At 58.7% G+C, this 11723-nt stretch overlaps 1 protein-coding gene across 1 annotated transcript; it reads left to right on the forward strand.

The window, feature by feature from the left end:
• The first annotated feature begins 604 nt into the window (after positions 1-604).
• NCKIPSD (NCK interacting protein with SH3 domain) lies at positions 605-11318 on the forward strand. The gene is made up of 13 exons (XM_016202761.2): positions 605-804; positions 3268-3377; positions 3616-3820; positions 4015-4105; positions 4357-4847; positions 6017-6187; positions 6350-6436; positions 6521-6659; positions 6743-6823; positions 7023-7151; positions 7233-7325; positions 7435-7607; positions 10422-11318. The coding sequence occupies exons 1-13, from the start codon at positions 634-636 to the stop codon at positions 10623-10625; spliced, it is 2145 nt and encodes a 714-aa protein (XP_016058247.1). The 5' UTR covers positions 605-633; the 3' UTR covers positions 10626-11318.
• The last annotated feature ends 405 nt before the right edge of the window (positions 11319-11723 follow it).

The raw sequence follows: 11723 nt of genomic DNA on the forward strand, positions 1-11723 counted from the left end.
GGCCCAGTATCCCTATGTTCACTATGTGCAAAAATACGCCAAGTGCCCACATCCCCTGCTCCCTTGGCCCAGGCTTCCAGTGGGGAATGTGGCTGGACCAGCCCCTGGGCAGAAAGGCCTAAAACACGGAAGAGACCTGGCTCCCGCGGGCGCCTCCAAGTGTCCAAGCAGAGACACCCATTAAAGGGGACAACCCTCACGGGGTCGCCCTCGGGGTGGCGGGAACGGAAAGGACACAGGCTCTGCCGTTGGGGTGCAGGCAGAGCACTCCTTAGGGGGGTAGTACGGGTCAAAGCACTCGGGCTTGCGCTCGGAAAAGGAATGGAGGGCTGGGCGGCAGATGCTGGGGCTCTGGGGAGGGGCCCTGTGGGAGTAGGAGGGGGGTGGGACAGGGACCTGGAGTCGGAGAGGCCCAGGGCCGAAGAGACCGCAGACTCCGAGCCGTTTGGGGCCGCCAGGGGGCGCGGCACTAGCGTGCGTGGGACCACACACTCGGAGGCGGGGCTGCGGCGGGCAGCGTGCGCGCGCACGCGTCGTGTGTCACGGGGCGCCCGGGCGCGGCGCTGGTGGCCTGGGTCCTGGTTCCGCAGCCGCCACCGCCTACCCTGCTCCAGGGCGGCCCAGCTCGGCCCCATGTACCGCGCGCTGTACGCGTTCCGCTCGGCGGAGCCTAATGCGCTGACGTTCGCTGCAGGCGAGACCTTCCTGGTGCTGGAGCGCAGCAGCACGCACTGGTGGCTGGCGGCGCGGGCGCGCAGTGGCGAGACCGGCTACGTGCCGCCCGCCTACCTGCGCCGCCTGCAGGTGAGTGTGCCCCTCCCGGCCGGCCCTCCGCGCCCCTCGCCTGGGCCGCGTGATGGGCTCGCAGGACCCACCCCGGAACGCTGGGCCCGCGGGACCTCCAGCAGAGAGGGAGTTTGACAGCCTGACCCTGAGACCCCAGACCCACGAGGACTGGGACTGCAAGAGCTCGCACCTCCACATAAAACCAGGCCCTTGACAGTCACCTCGAAGGACTTCAGACCTACCAAAACCCCGACTCTCCTTGGGATCTCAGACCCAGTGGGACCTCATCTAAATAGAATTCAAGAGTCAGCCCAGGATTCCAGCCTCACCCAATTCTGACCAGTTCCCCAGATCCCTAAGACTCCAGACTCTTGCCTCTCACCCTAAGACCCCCAACTGGAGTCACTGCTTCCACCACTGAGACCCTGGCCACCCTGGACACCACCTGTTTCCCTAACCATCCTCCATGTCCTTAGCGCCCCCTACACACTTGGACCCCAGAGCCATGGGCACCCCTATCCCCTAGATGACCTCCAAAGCCCTGAGACTTCAGTGTCTTTCACCATCCTATACTCCAGCCACCCCTTAAGCTCTTCCTAAGACCACCCACCCACCCACTTTGAACCAAGAATCCCAGCCCCTGCTGACACTTCCTGGCACTACTCTCCCCACTCCCCCAAGCCTCAGGTCCTGACTTTTCAGACTTCCTTTCTTTGAAAGTGAGGGAGCTCCATCCCTTTTTGTCCCCAGCCAGGAATGGGGGCTGCTCCCATTGTGAGGAAGTGAGACCTCCCCATGGCTTCCCCAGGTCTGGCTATGGCCCCATTTCCTTCCAATGGAGGCTGCAGCCCCAGTTCCTGTTTCCCCAAGAATAGTCCTGCTGTTGGGGCTGGATGCAGTGTCTCCAGCTGGCCTATTCTGACCACAGGGAAGGAAGGCCTGGAACCTCCTGGCCAGGCCAGTGCCAGACACCCTCATGCCATCCTAGTCCCTAGCTTTTAGTAAACATCTTGTTCCAGCCCAGTTCAGGACAGAAATAACAGGATAAATTTGGAGATGTTGTCTGGTCGCACCAGAGGGATGAACCCAGGGCCCTGGACCCTCAGCCTGATCCCATCTAGGAGTGCTTGGAGTGATAGTGGGGAACGCTGGACATCAGGGCTGCTGGGTCGGGAGTGAGCATGTCGGACCCAGTCTCTCTGGGGCTGAGAGGTTGTTGGAGGCCTCTGAGGAAAGCCTCTGTACATGGTCCTGTGAGGCCCCTCCCCTGGCCAGGGCCAGTAGAGCTGGGAGTTTGGGGAAGGCAGAAAGGCTTCCATCTTCTCCATGTCTTGGTTTCCTTCTGCAGATCTCCCTGCCTTGGTCTCCCTAACTCTCATTCTGACTCTCCACCGGCGTGTCTTTCTTCCTCCGACTCGCTCCCTGTCTGTCTCCAGCTCTCAATTTCTTTCTGCGTTGTCTCCCTCTGCCTGTCTCTCCCCGCCACCCTCCTCTGTTTCAGTGTTTTTCTTACTTTCTATGTGTGTCTTTCCCTTTCTGTTCCCCTTTCTGTCTCCTGTCCCCCTGCACTCTGGAATGCCCCGTGTTACCTGCATGGCTTTGTTGACCTCTGCATCTGTCTGTCTTTCCTCATCAGGGAAGCTTTCAAACCTGCTCTGTAGTGATGTCACCTCAGTTCTGAGGCTCCTTGGGCCTGATGGACCATGGGTGCCAGGAACAGGGGAGGGGTGGAGGTGGCTGGTCCCAGAGCTACCACCCCCTACTCCCCACCGCATGCTAGGCAGGCTGGGTAGATTCGGCCCGTGAGTTGCTGGGCATGGCAACACAGAATCTGGGGCAGGGGCCAGGCCCTTCTATTATGTCCATTCTTTGCCACAGACACAGAACTGCTGCTTCCCTGGCTTAGTCAGAAAGATTCCTGGAACAGCTTGGGGGAGGTGAGGCCTGGTACCAGGGATGGGGAGAGGAGATCCCTTTGGCTCATCGTCAGCTACCAGGACCTACAGAAGTCTCTATGAGGACAGGGCTGTACTGGAGTGTGACCTTGGCTTTGTGAAGGATCTGCAAGATCCAGGGTGATTTGTTAAGGGTCCCAGACACTAGAGGCTACCTACTTGGCATCTCAGCCTGAGCTCTGAGTCAAGCCTGGGGATAGACTAGGTGTGTGTTCTTGGCCTCAAGCTGGGGGTCCTGGGCTGTGTTTTTGCATTAGAACCCTGGTTTTCAGAGACATCTTAGGTGAAAGCCTCACTATGGGGTCAAATCCTAAGCAGGGGCCCCCATGTGCCATGCCCCAGCTCCTGAGTGATGCAGTTTGAAAACCCCATTTTATATTCTAGTCCAGCTTTCTGTGTTCACGTCTAGCATGCCAGGCTTTAGCTGGCATGGTCCTCTGTCCTGGGCTCCATCCTGGGCTGGGCCTGGGATCAGTACCCTTACTTGGCCGCCAGATCTAACTGTCCCCCCCGCCCCCCCACTCAGGGCCTGGAGCAGGATGTTCTCCAAGCCATTGACCGGGCCATTGAGGCTGTGCACAATGCAGCCATGCGGGACGGTGGCAAGTACAGCCTGGAGCAGCGCGGAGTCCTCCAGTGAGTGGGAGCAGGGGAGGGCACCTCCCAGTCAGTGCCAGGGAGGTGGGTACCAGGGAGGTGGGTGCCAGGGAGGTAGGTGCTCAGAGCAGAGTTGGGTGTATTGCAGAGTAGGGTGGAGCATGAGGGAGGCAGGACGGTCCTGGGCTGTGGGGGGCCCAGCATCCCACAGGGAGCATGTGAAGACTCGGAGCTGGGAGGTAACACACCCCCAGTGATCTCCCTGTTCCTCCGTTAGGAAGCTGATCCACCACCGGAAAGAGACTCTGTCCCGCAGGGGCCCCTCTGCCTCCAGCCCTGCAGCTATGACCCCGTCCACCAGTGACCACCATCTGGATGCTGCTGCTGCCAGGCAGCCCAATGGGGTGTGTCGTGCTGGGTTCGAGAGGCAGCACAGCCTGCCCAGTTCTGAGTATCTTGGGGCAGACGGAGGCCTCTACCAGGTACATGGTGAGAACAGCCTGGGGAAAGGAGGTGGGTGGGGCCTAAGGCCTTTGTCCAGAGGCTTGGAGGGTCCACTTGGGCCAGAAGTGCAGCCCAGGACCATAGCCCTGCCGTGCCAGGAGCACAGGGCCCTAGCCAGGTTGGCAGCCCAGAGGGCAGCCTGTCCTCTCACACCACACTTGCATCCTCGCAGATCCCGCCACAGCCTCGCCGAGCAGCACCTGCCACACCACCTCCACCCGTGAAACGCCGAGATCGTGAGGCCCTGGTGGCCTCGGGGAGCGGTGAGAGGCAGGGTTGGGGGAACTGTAGGGGAGCCATGATCTTGGAATGGTTGCTCGGCGTGTCAGGGAGTTGGAGGCTCCAGGCTTGCGGGGAGGACAGAGCACATGTTGGGGCATTTGGGGGCTCTGGGCTTGGTGGGGAGGGTCTGGCAGTGGATCTGGGCCCTGTACTGGGAAATGGGGGCTCTGGACTTGGAGGGGTACAGTCCCCAGGGGGCTGCCCCAGCACAGCATCCACTCTCTGCCCACAGGCAGCCGCAACGCCACGCCCTCCGGGGGCAGTTCTGTGTCCAGTGGCTCCTCAGTCAGCAGTACCTCCCTTGACACGCTTTATACGGGCTCCAGCTCATCTGAGCTGGGCCCCAGCTGCTCCCCCACTCCCCCACCAGTGCCCCGCCGCGGCACTCATACCACTGTGTCCCAAGCTCAGCCCCCTCCCTCCAAGGTGCCAGTCCCCGACCCCCCTACAGAGGAGGTGGCAGTTGATACACCCTCAGCCCCCAGTGAGCTGGAGGCCCTGGGTGCACTGAGCCTGGGGACCACAGAGGAGAAGGCGGTGGCTGAGACGGCCGTGCCCAAGACCATCGGGGCAGAGCTGATGGAGCTCGTGCGGAGAAACACCGGCCTGAGCCACGAGCTATGCCGTGTGGCCATTGGCGTCGTGGTGGGTCACATCCAGGCCTCCGTGCCAGCCAGCTCACCTGTCATGGAGCAGGTCCTCCTCTCGCTGGTAGAAGGCAAGGTGAGGGTGGGCAGCAGGGCCAGGGGCCTCCCCATCCTTGGGCCACCCTGCCGCTCCTGCCCCATTCCCACCCTCACACTTGTACCCAAGCCTTTACTTGCCTTCTACCAGCATTCGTTGAGCTCTAGCCCTGGGCCTGCACTTTGCTAGGTGCTGGAGACGTTTAAGCTGACCCTTGAAGGAGACAGGGAAAATGAGTGTTCCAGGCAGGGGCTCAGTCTGAACAAAGGCCATGAGGCAGGACCGAGCTTGGCTCACAGTAGAAAGTAGGGTGAAGCCAGCGTGGCTGGAACACAGGGAGGAGCGTGCAGGTGGTGTGGGAGGTGAGACCTGGGGCAGGTGATAGGTGAGACCAGACATGGGTGGCCAACAGTACTCCCTGGCTACAGGAGAGGAATGAACATAGGGCATGAGTGAGGGCACTGTCTTGCTGACCTTGGCAGTGGGAGAAGTGGGTGCTTTGAGAGCTCTGATGAAGGCCTAAGTACTGACTCAGACGTGAATGAGGTGTGTGGGCATCATGGGGTGGGGCACTGGTCAGGGAGCAGGATTAGAGGGCAGCGAGCCCTGTCTATATAGTGGGACCCTCCTTGGGGCTCCATGGCCCATGCAGCTCAGGTTTGGGGTTGGAGGAGCAGTGGGTCGATGGGCTTGGGATCAAGGGGAACATGGGACGTGAATAGATGATAGGCGCGGTGCCACCCTGTAGAATTGGAGGGTGGGGTGTCAGCCTCACTCAAGCAGCGACAGTCCATGACCCTCTCGTGGAGGAGGTTTATCCAGGTCTAGGATGAGGGGCAATAGTTGGGAAACACCCCACGCATGTTTTATGCAGAAGCCTGTCCCAGGAGGTTATCCAGAGACTTGGGGGCAGTAGAGTTACTTGGAGAGGGAGGGAGAACTGGGCTGGTACCCTTGGGGGCCTTGATGTTGAGGGGTGGGTCATGGGAACAGGTATTTGTGGGGGGGAGGGAAGAGAAGCCTGCCTGGTCCTAGGAGGACATTGACAAGAGGCAGCTCTGGTAGGTGAGGCCTGGACCCCTTGCCTGACACTGCCTAGAGCTCATGCCCATGACCTCAGGGCCTGGGTTGAGCTCCATGCTTCGGGGCTTCCTGGAGGTGGTGATGGGCAGAGAGTGTGCTGACCCATGCCTCGCTCTCTCCCCCAGGATCTGAGCACTGCCTTGCCCTCAGGGCAGGTCTGCCATGACCAGCAGCGGCTGGAAGTGATCTTTGCAGACTTGGCTCGGCGGAAGGACGATGCCCAGCAGCGCAGCTGGGCCCTGTATGAAGACGAGGGTGTCATCCGCTGCTACCTGGAGGAGCTGCTGCACATTCTGGTGAGGGGTGGGGGTCCCCAGCTGTCCCCCGTATGCAGAGCAGCCACCCTGCCCTGCGCCATCCTCCAGTGCTCAGGGGTCTCCCCCCACATGCACTCAGCTCACTCGTGTGTGGTCTCATGGCTCACACTGAGTGACTCTCACACTTCCTCCCCCCCACAGACTGACGCAGACCCTGAAGTGTGTAAGAAAATGTGCAAGAGAAATGAGTTCGAGTCTGTGCTGGCCTTGGTGGCCTACTACCAAATGGTATGTGCAAGACGGGTGGGGGCATGGAAGGACCCGGATGGAGGGGGGGGTCCCGGGCACTGAGCACTCAGCGTCGCCTGCCAGGAACACCGGGTGTCACTGCGACTGCTGCTCCTCAAGTGCTTCGGGGCCATGTGCAGCCTGGATGCAGCCATCATCTCCATACTAGTGTCATCTGTGCTGCCTGTGGAACTGGCACGGGACATGCAGACAGACACGCAGGGTGAGGCGAGGGGAGTTTCCTGCCACCTGGAGGGGGGTTCCTGCCTTCTGTAGAGTCTCTGACTGTCTGCCTCGCCCCCCCAGATCACCAGAAACTTTGTTATTCCGCCCTCATCCTGGCCATGGTCTTCTCCATGGGGGAGGCAGTGCCCTGCGCACACTATGGTAAGAAGGCTGTTTGCCGACCAGCTCACTGCAGGGAGCCGAGAGCCAAGCTGGGGCCGGGACCCCTGGCCTGAGGCCCCGGGGGCCCACTGACAGTAGCCTGGCAGGGATAGTGTCTCCAGGGCTCACAGAAACGCAAGGAGGCCGGGTGGTATGGGGAGAGCGCAGGGCTGCAGACTTCCATGTGCCCCTCTTGCAGATCACCTGGGCACACCCTTTGCCCAGTTTCTGCTGAGCATTGTGGAGGACGGGCTGCCCTTGGACACCACAGAGCAGCTGCCGGATCTCTGCACGAACCTGCTTCTGGCTCTCAACTTGCACCTGCCAGGTGGGGCGGCGGCCGGGAGGCGGCGACCAGCGGGGGCGCCCCCGGCTTAGTACTCTTGTCCATACCCCCGTCTCTTCTCAGCCCCTGACCAGAACATCATCATGGCTGCTCTGAGCAAGCACACCAACGTCAAGATCTTCTCCGAGAAGCTGCTTTTGCTCCTGAACAGAGGGGGTGAGGGCCAGGGATGTGTGTGCTACCGCTTCGGTGTCCTGGGACTGCATGACCCCATAACTCCCTGGGATGACCCTGCTTCCCTGACGCCTCTTTCCCGGCCTCCTAGATGACCCTGTGCGCATCTTCAAACATGAGCCGCAGCCGCCACACTCCATCCTCAAGTTCCTGCAGGACGTGTTTGCCAGCCCCACCACGGCTGCCATCTTCTACCACACGGACATGATGGTGCTCATCGACATCACCGTGCGGCACATTGCCGACCTGTCGCCCGGAGACAAGGTGCTGGAGGGGCTGCAGCAGGCACAGGAGTGGGTAGAAATGGAAACGAAAGCGGGGGGGGGATACTGAATGGAAACAAGGGACGGTGTGCTGCCGGCACCAGGTAAGTGTGGGAGGCGCTCTGGAAACTGACGGGTGTGCCAGGACCCAAAGGAGCCAGCCATGGTGATGTGGGGGTGGCCTGTCTAGAGAAAGCTGGAGTGGAGGGAGCCGTGGGAGGTGAGGAGAGGAAGTGGAGAGCGGAGGCTGCAAGTGCTTCTCCGACAAAGGGGAAATGATCTAGTGAACGCCCCAGATGGGATTCCAGGCAGGAAGCAGCCGCCACTGTTGGGTGGCATGGACGGGGGGAGGGGTAGAGTTGTATTATGATGTGTCAAGATTGAGAAGATCCCTGCTAGACATCCAGGTACAGAGGATGTCGGAGGCAGTCGGCACTGGAGAGACACTTCGGAGTTGTCTTTGCGTAGATTTGGTGGGAAGCCTGTGACAGTGTGATCACACAGGGAGTAGGAGGGACAGGTCAGGAGGAAGTTCAGGCCTCAGCAGTGGACCCGGTAGGGTAAGTAGGGAGAAACTCAGGAGGAAAACCAAGAGGACAGGAGCCCAAAGCCACGTGTTTGGAGGAAGAGGGACATGAGCTGTCTCTACAATTAGGAGCCTGAGTAAGATAGGGACTGAGTGTTGGCCACTAGATTTGCGACACAGAGGTCACTGGTGACAGACAGGCCATGTCCGTGGAGTGGAGGGAAGAGAATCTGAGTGGAAATTTGAGAGAATTTGAAGTTGGAAGGCAGTGGAAATGGGGAGGGGAAGGGGGTTGGAAGCAGTGAATGGAGGAGACAACTCTTGCGCGTTTCAGGAAAAGGGGGGTTGCTGGAGGGAGATGTAGGGCTAGGGAGAGTGTTTGAAAGGTGGAAGATTCTGGTGCATGTGTCCGAGCCAGAGGGAACGGTCCAGGAAGCACAGAGAACTGGCCTGTGTGCTGCGGAGCAGGGGGGGCACTGCAGGAGGCAAGGAGATAAGGTCACAGAGGAGGGTCTAGGCCCACGTGAGGGGATGGCCCCTGACAGTTCATTCACGTGGGGACGGGAAATGTAGGTGCTGAGAGATGACAGGGCTTTCTAAAAGATGGCCTGTTGCGCTGGCCAGGTGGCTCAGCTCAGTTGGTTGGAACATCATCGCATACACCAAGCCGGGTCGCTCCCCAGTCAGGGCACATACCCAAGTTGCGGGTTTGATCCCCTTTTGGGGCGAGTACCAGAGGCAGCCGATAGATGTTCCTCTCTCACATTGATGTTTCCTTCTCTCTCTCCCTTCCTCTCTCAAATCAATAAAAACAGCCCTGGCTGGTTTTGCTCAGTGGTTAGAGCATCGGCCCGCAGAATGCAGGGTCCCGGGTTCCATCCTGGCCAAGGGCACGTACCTCAGTTGCAGGCTCGATCCGGGGCGCGTGCGGGAGGCAGCCAGTCGATGTGCCTCTCCCACTTCGGTGTTTTTTCCTCTCTCTCCCCCTTCCACTCTCTCTGAAAAAGCAATGGGAAAAATACCCTCAGGTGAGGATAAATAAATTAATGAGTAAATAAAATCAATAAAAATAAATTCTTGGGTGAGGGTTACAAAAAGGAAAGAAAAAGAAAGGTGGCTTGTTTTCTCCATGAAGCACAAGGCCAGCCGACTGGGCAGTTTACGTTTGGAAAACAGAAGGTGGCAGTGGTGCTTTAAGGGAGGAGCGAGCATGGCCGAGAGGAGCGGAGGGAGGCCCAGGCAGTGCGTGTCCACTGGAGGTTTGCAGTCCGGAATGAGGCTGAGGCCTGAGGCTGTATGTCGGCTCAGACGCCTGGGTGTGATTTGCAGGTGCTAGGTCGGACCAGGGTGGGAGTTAGCAGGGTGATGCTGCCCAATGAAAGGTAAAGAGAGAAATGAGGGTTGGTGAGGGGGATAGTCCAAGAGAAAATGTTGGGTCAGGTCAGTGGATTGGGGGCCTCAGTGATGGTAAGGGGCAGCTTGGTGTCAGATTGGAGGGGCTGTTGGAGCTCTTTACCTGAGGAAGGTAAATTGGATGAAATTGGATGGGGTTGGGTATTGGATGGACTCTAAGCATGTGTAGACCGTAAGATGATGTCAGGTCTCAGGGATGGGTTGATTTGGGGGGTGTGGGGACAGATTCAAAGAGGACACCTGCAGGTGTGGCCTGAGCATTTGAATGGACAACAGTGCTCTTTATTAGGATAAAGAACATGAGAAAGCCTTCAGCTTTGGAATGATGGGGAAGGTCATGAGTTTGATGGTGGATATAGGGGTTTGAGGACTCTGTGAGCTATATAGGAGATGACAATGGACAGTTAGATATTCTCGTCTGGAGCTCATAGGAGAGGTCTAGGCCTGGGGTGAGTGTGGGTCACATTTGAAGCTGTGGATGTGAATGAGATCTGCCAGGGTGAGAGGACAAGTGAGAAGCAGAGGGCCTCTGACTACAGATGGCATTACCATGAGGGCTCAGCATTAAAGGAGGGGCAGGGGCTCGCTGCTGCTGCTTGCCACCTCTCTGAGCCAGGACCTCCTCGGGTCAGCCACATTCTGGGACTCTCTCTGTTTTGGGTGATTCATTCATTCACTTACTTATTCGAGAGCTGTCAAAGGCCAGTTCTAAGCCAAGTACATTCTATGTGCTGGGTATGCGACCCTGATCTTCATTGGTGTGAGCTGGTCCACAGCCCCAGGGTCCATGTGGCTGCCATGAGGCAGTAGTGGCCCGTCCCTGTCTGGCCGCAGTGCCTCCCTGGGGTCCCTGAGCTTTGCCTGCTCTCCCCACAGCTGCGCATGGAGTACCTCTCCCTGATGCATGCCGTGGTCCGCTCCACGCCCTATCTGCAGCACCGCCACAGGCTCCCTGACCTGCAAGCCACACTGCGACGTATCCTGACTGAGGAGGACGCCTCACCACAGTGCCAGATGGACCGCATGATTGTCCGAGAGATGTGCAAGGAATTCCCGGTGCTGGGCGAGGCCCCCAGCTAGCACCTTCCTTTCCACCCTTCCCTGCAGCCCTGGGCAGGGATCAGTGGACTTGGGGCTTGGCCCTAAGAATGTTTTGCACTGACAGTGTTAGGGGATGTGGTGGTGGAAGGGTCTTGAGCAGGGCCCCCCACCTGAAGTAGGGCTGATGTGAGGGGCCAAGTTCAGGATTGGGGACCACGCTCTGGGAACAATGCTGGGGCAAAGGGAATTTGTGAAGCTCCTCCATCTCCCGTTAGGCTGCCTCTTCAGCATGTCCCCCTCCCCCTCCCCCATATACACATGCACACTCAGAGTCCTGCTGCTGCAACAGGCTAGGCCAGAGTCACCATCCCCAACCTGTCTGGTCTGTGTCCTGGGCTTCAGCAAGCCATGTCCTTGGGGTGAGGGGAGATTTGCCGCCAGCTCTGTTTTTTGCCTTAGCTTTGCAGTAAGTGCTGCTCATGTGCTTCCCCTACCCCCGTAGGGGTTGCTGTCCCTCGCTCCCACCCCCGGGGGCCTTGACCAAACTGCTGCTTTGAAAGCAGCATCTTGGAGAAAGGCCACCCATCCTTGAGCCTCACAGAATGGGGTGATGGCACTGAGAAAGCCAATGATAGATTCTATTTTCTCTGTAAAAATGTAGACTGAAAAGCCATGTGTATTTTCCTATGTGCTGCAGCTCACCTTTGGAAATAAATCATAGGCCTCTGGAAACATGCTTCCCTGTATGATTCTGGGTGGTGGTAGGAAGGGGATGGGCAGGGGCATGGGGCCTCAGCATCTCCTCGTTAGCTTGCCTTGACCTCTCCACCCTGAGGTGGTGGTGGCCCCTGACAGGCCTGTCCTTCAGAGTCCCTTGGGCCCTTTTCCAGCCTCTTTCCTTGAGTTCACATTTCTGAGCCACAGCCAAGCAGTGCCCTGTGGTCCATCTGCAGGTGACTGCCCCTTCAGGCTTCGCTTAAAATCTTTCTTTGCCTTGAATGCCATCTTTCTCCCCTATTGAAACTCTACTCCAGCCCTGGCCTCTCTGAACACCTGAGGCCTGCCCAGCTGTTTTCCTTATTTATATGTCATGAGGCCCAGCAAGATCCCTCATTTTTAGCTTTGGCAGAAATTTGG

The sequence above is a fragment of the Miniopterus natalensis genome, chromosome 15 (assembly GCF_054644295.1).
Source record: "Miniopterus natalensis isolate mMinNat1 chromosome 15, mMinNat1.hap1, whole genome shotgun sequence".
In the NCBI taxonomy this organism is placed as follows: domain Eukaryota; kingdom Metazoa; phylum Chordata; class Mammalia; order Chiroptera; family Miniopteridae; genus Miniopterus; species Miniopterus natalensis.

Bases quoted from the DNA above. Each gene is read 5' to 3' on its own strand.
- NCKIPSD (XM_016202761.2), top strand. From the start codon at position 634: ATGTACCGCGCGCTGTACGCGTTCCGCTCGGCGGAGCCTAATGCGCTG. The intron at 6,188-6,349 runs GTGAGGGGTGGG...TCCCCCCCACAG, and splicing joins AGGAGCTGCTGCACATTCTG to ACTGACGCAGACCCTGAAGT. The intron at 7,152-7,232 runs GTGGGGCGGCGG...GTCTCTTCTCAG, and splicing joins TCTCAACTTGCACCTGCCAG to CCCCTGACCAGAACATCATC.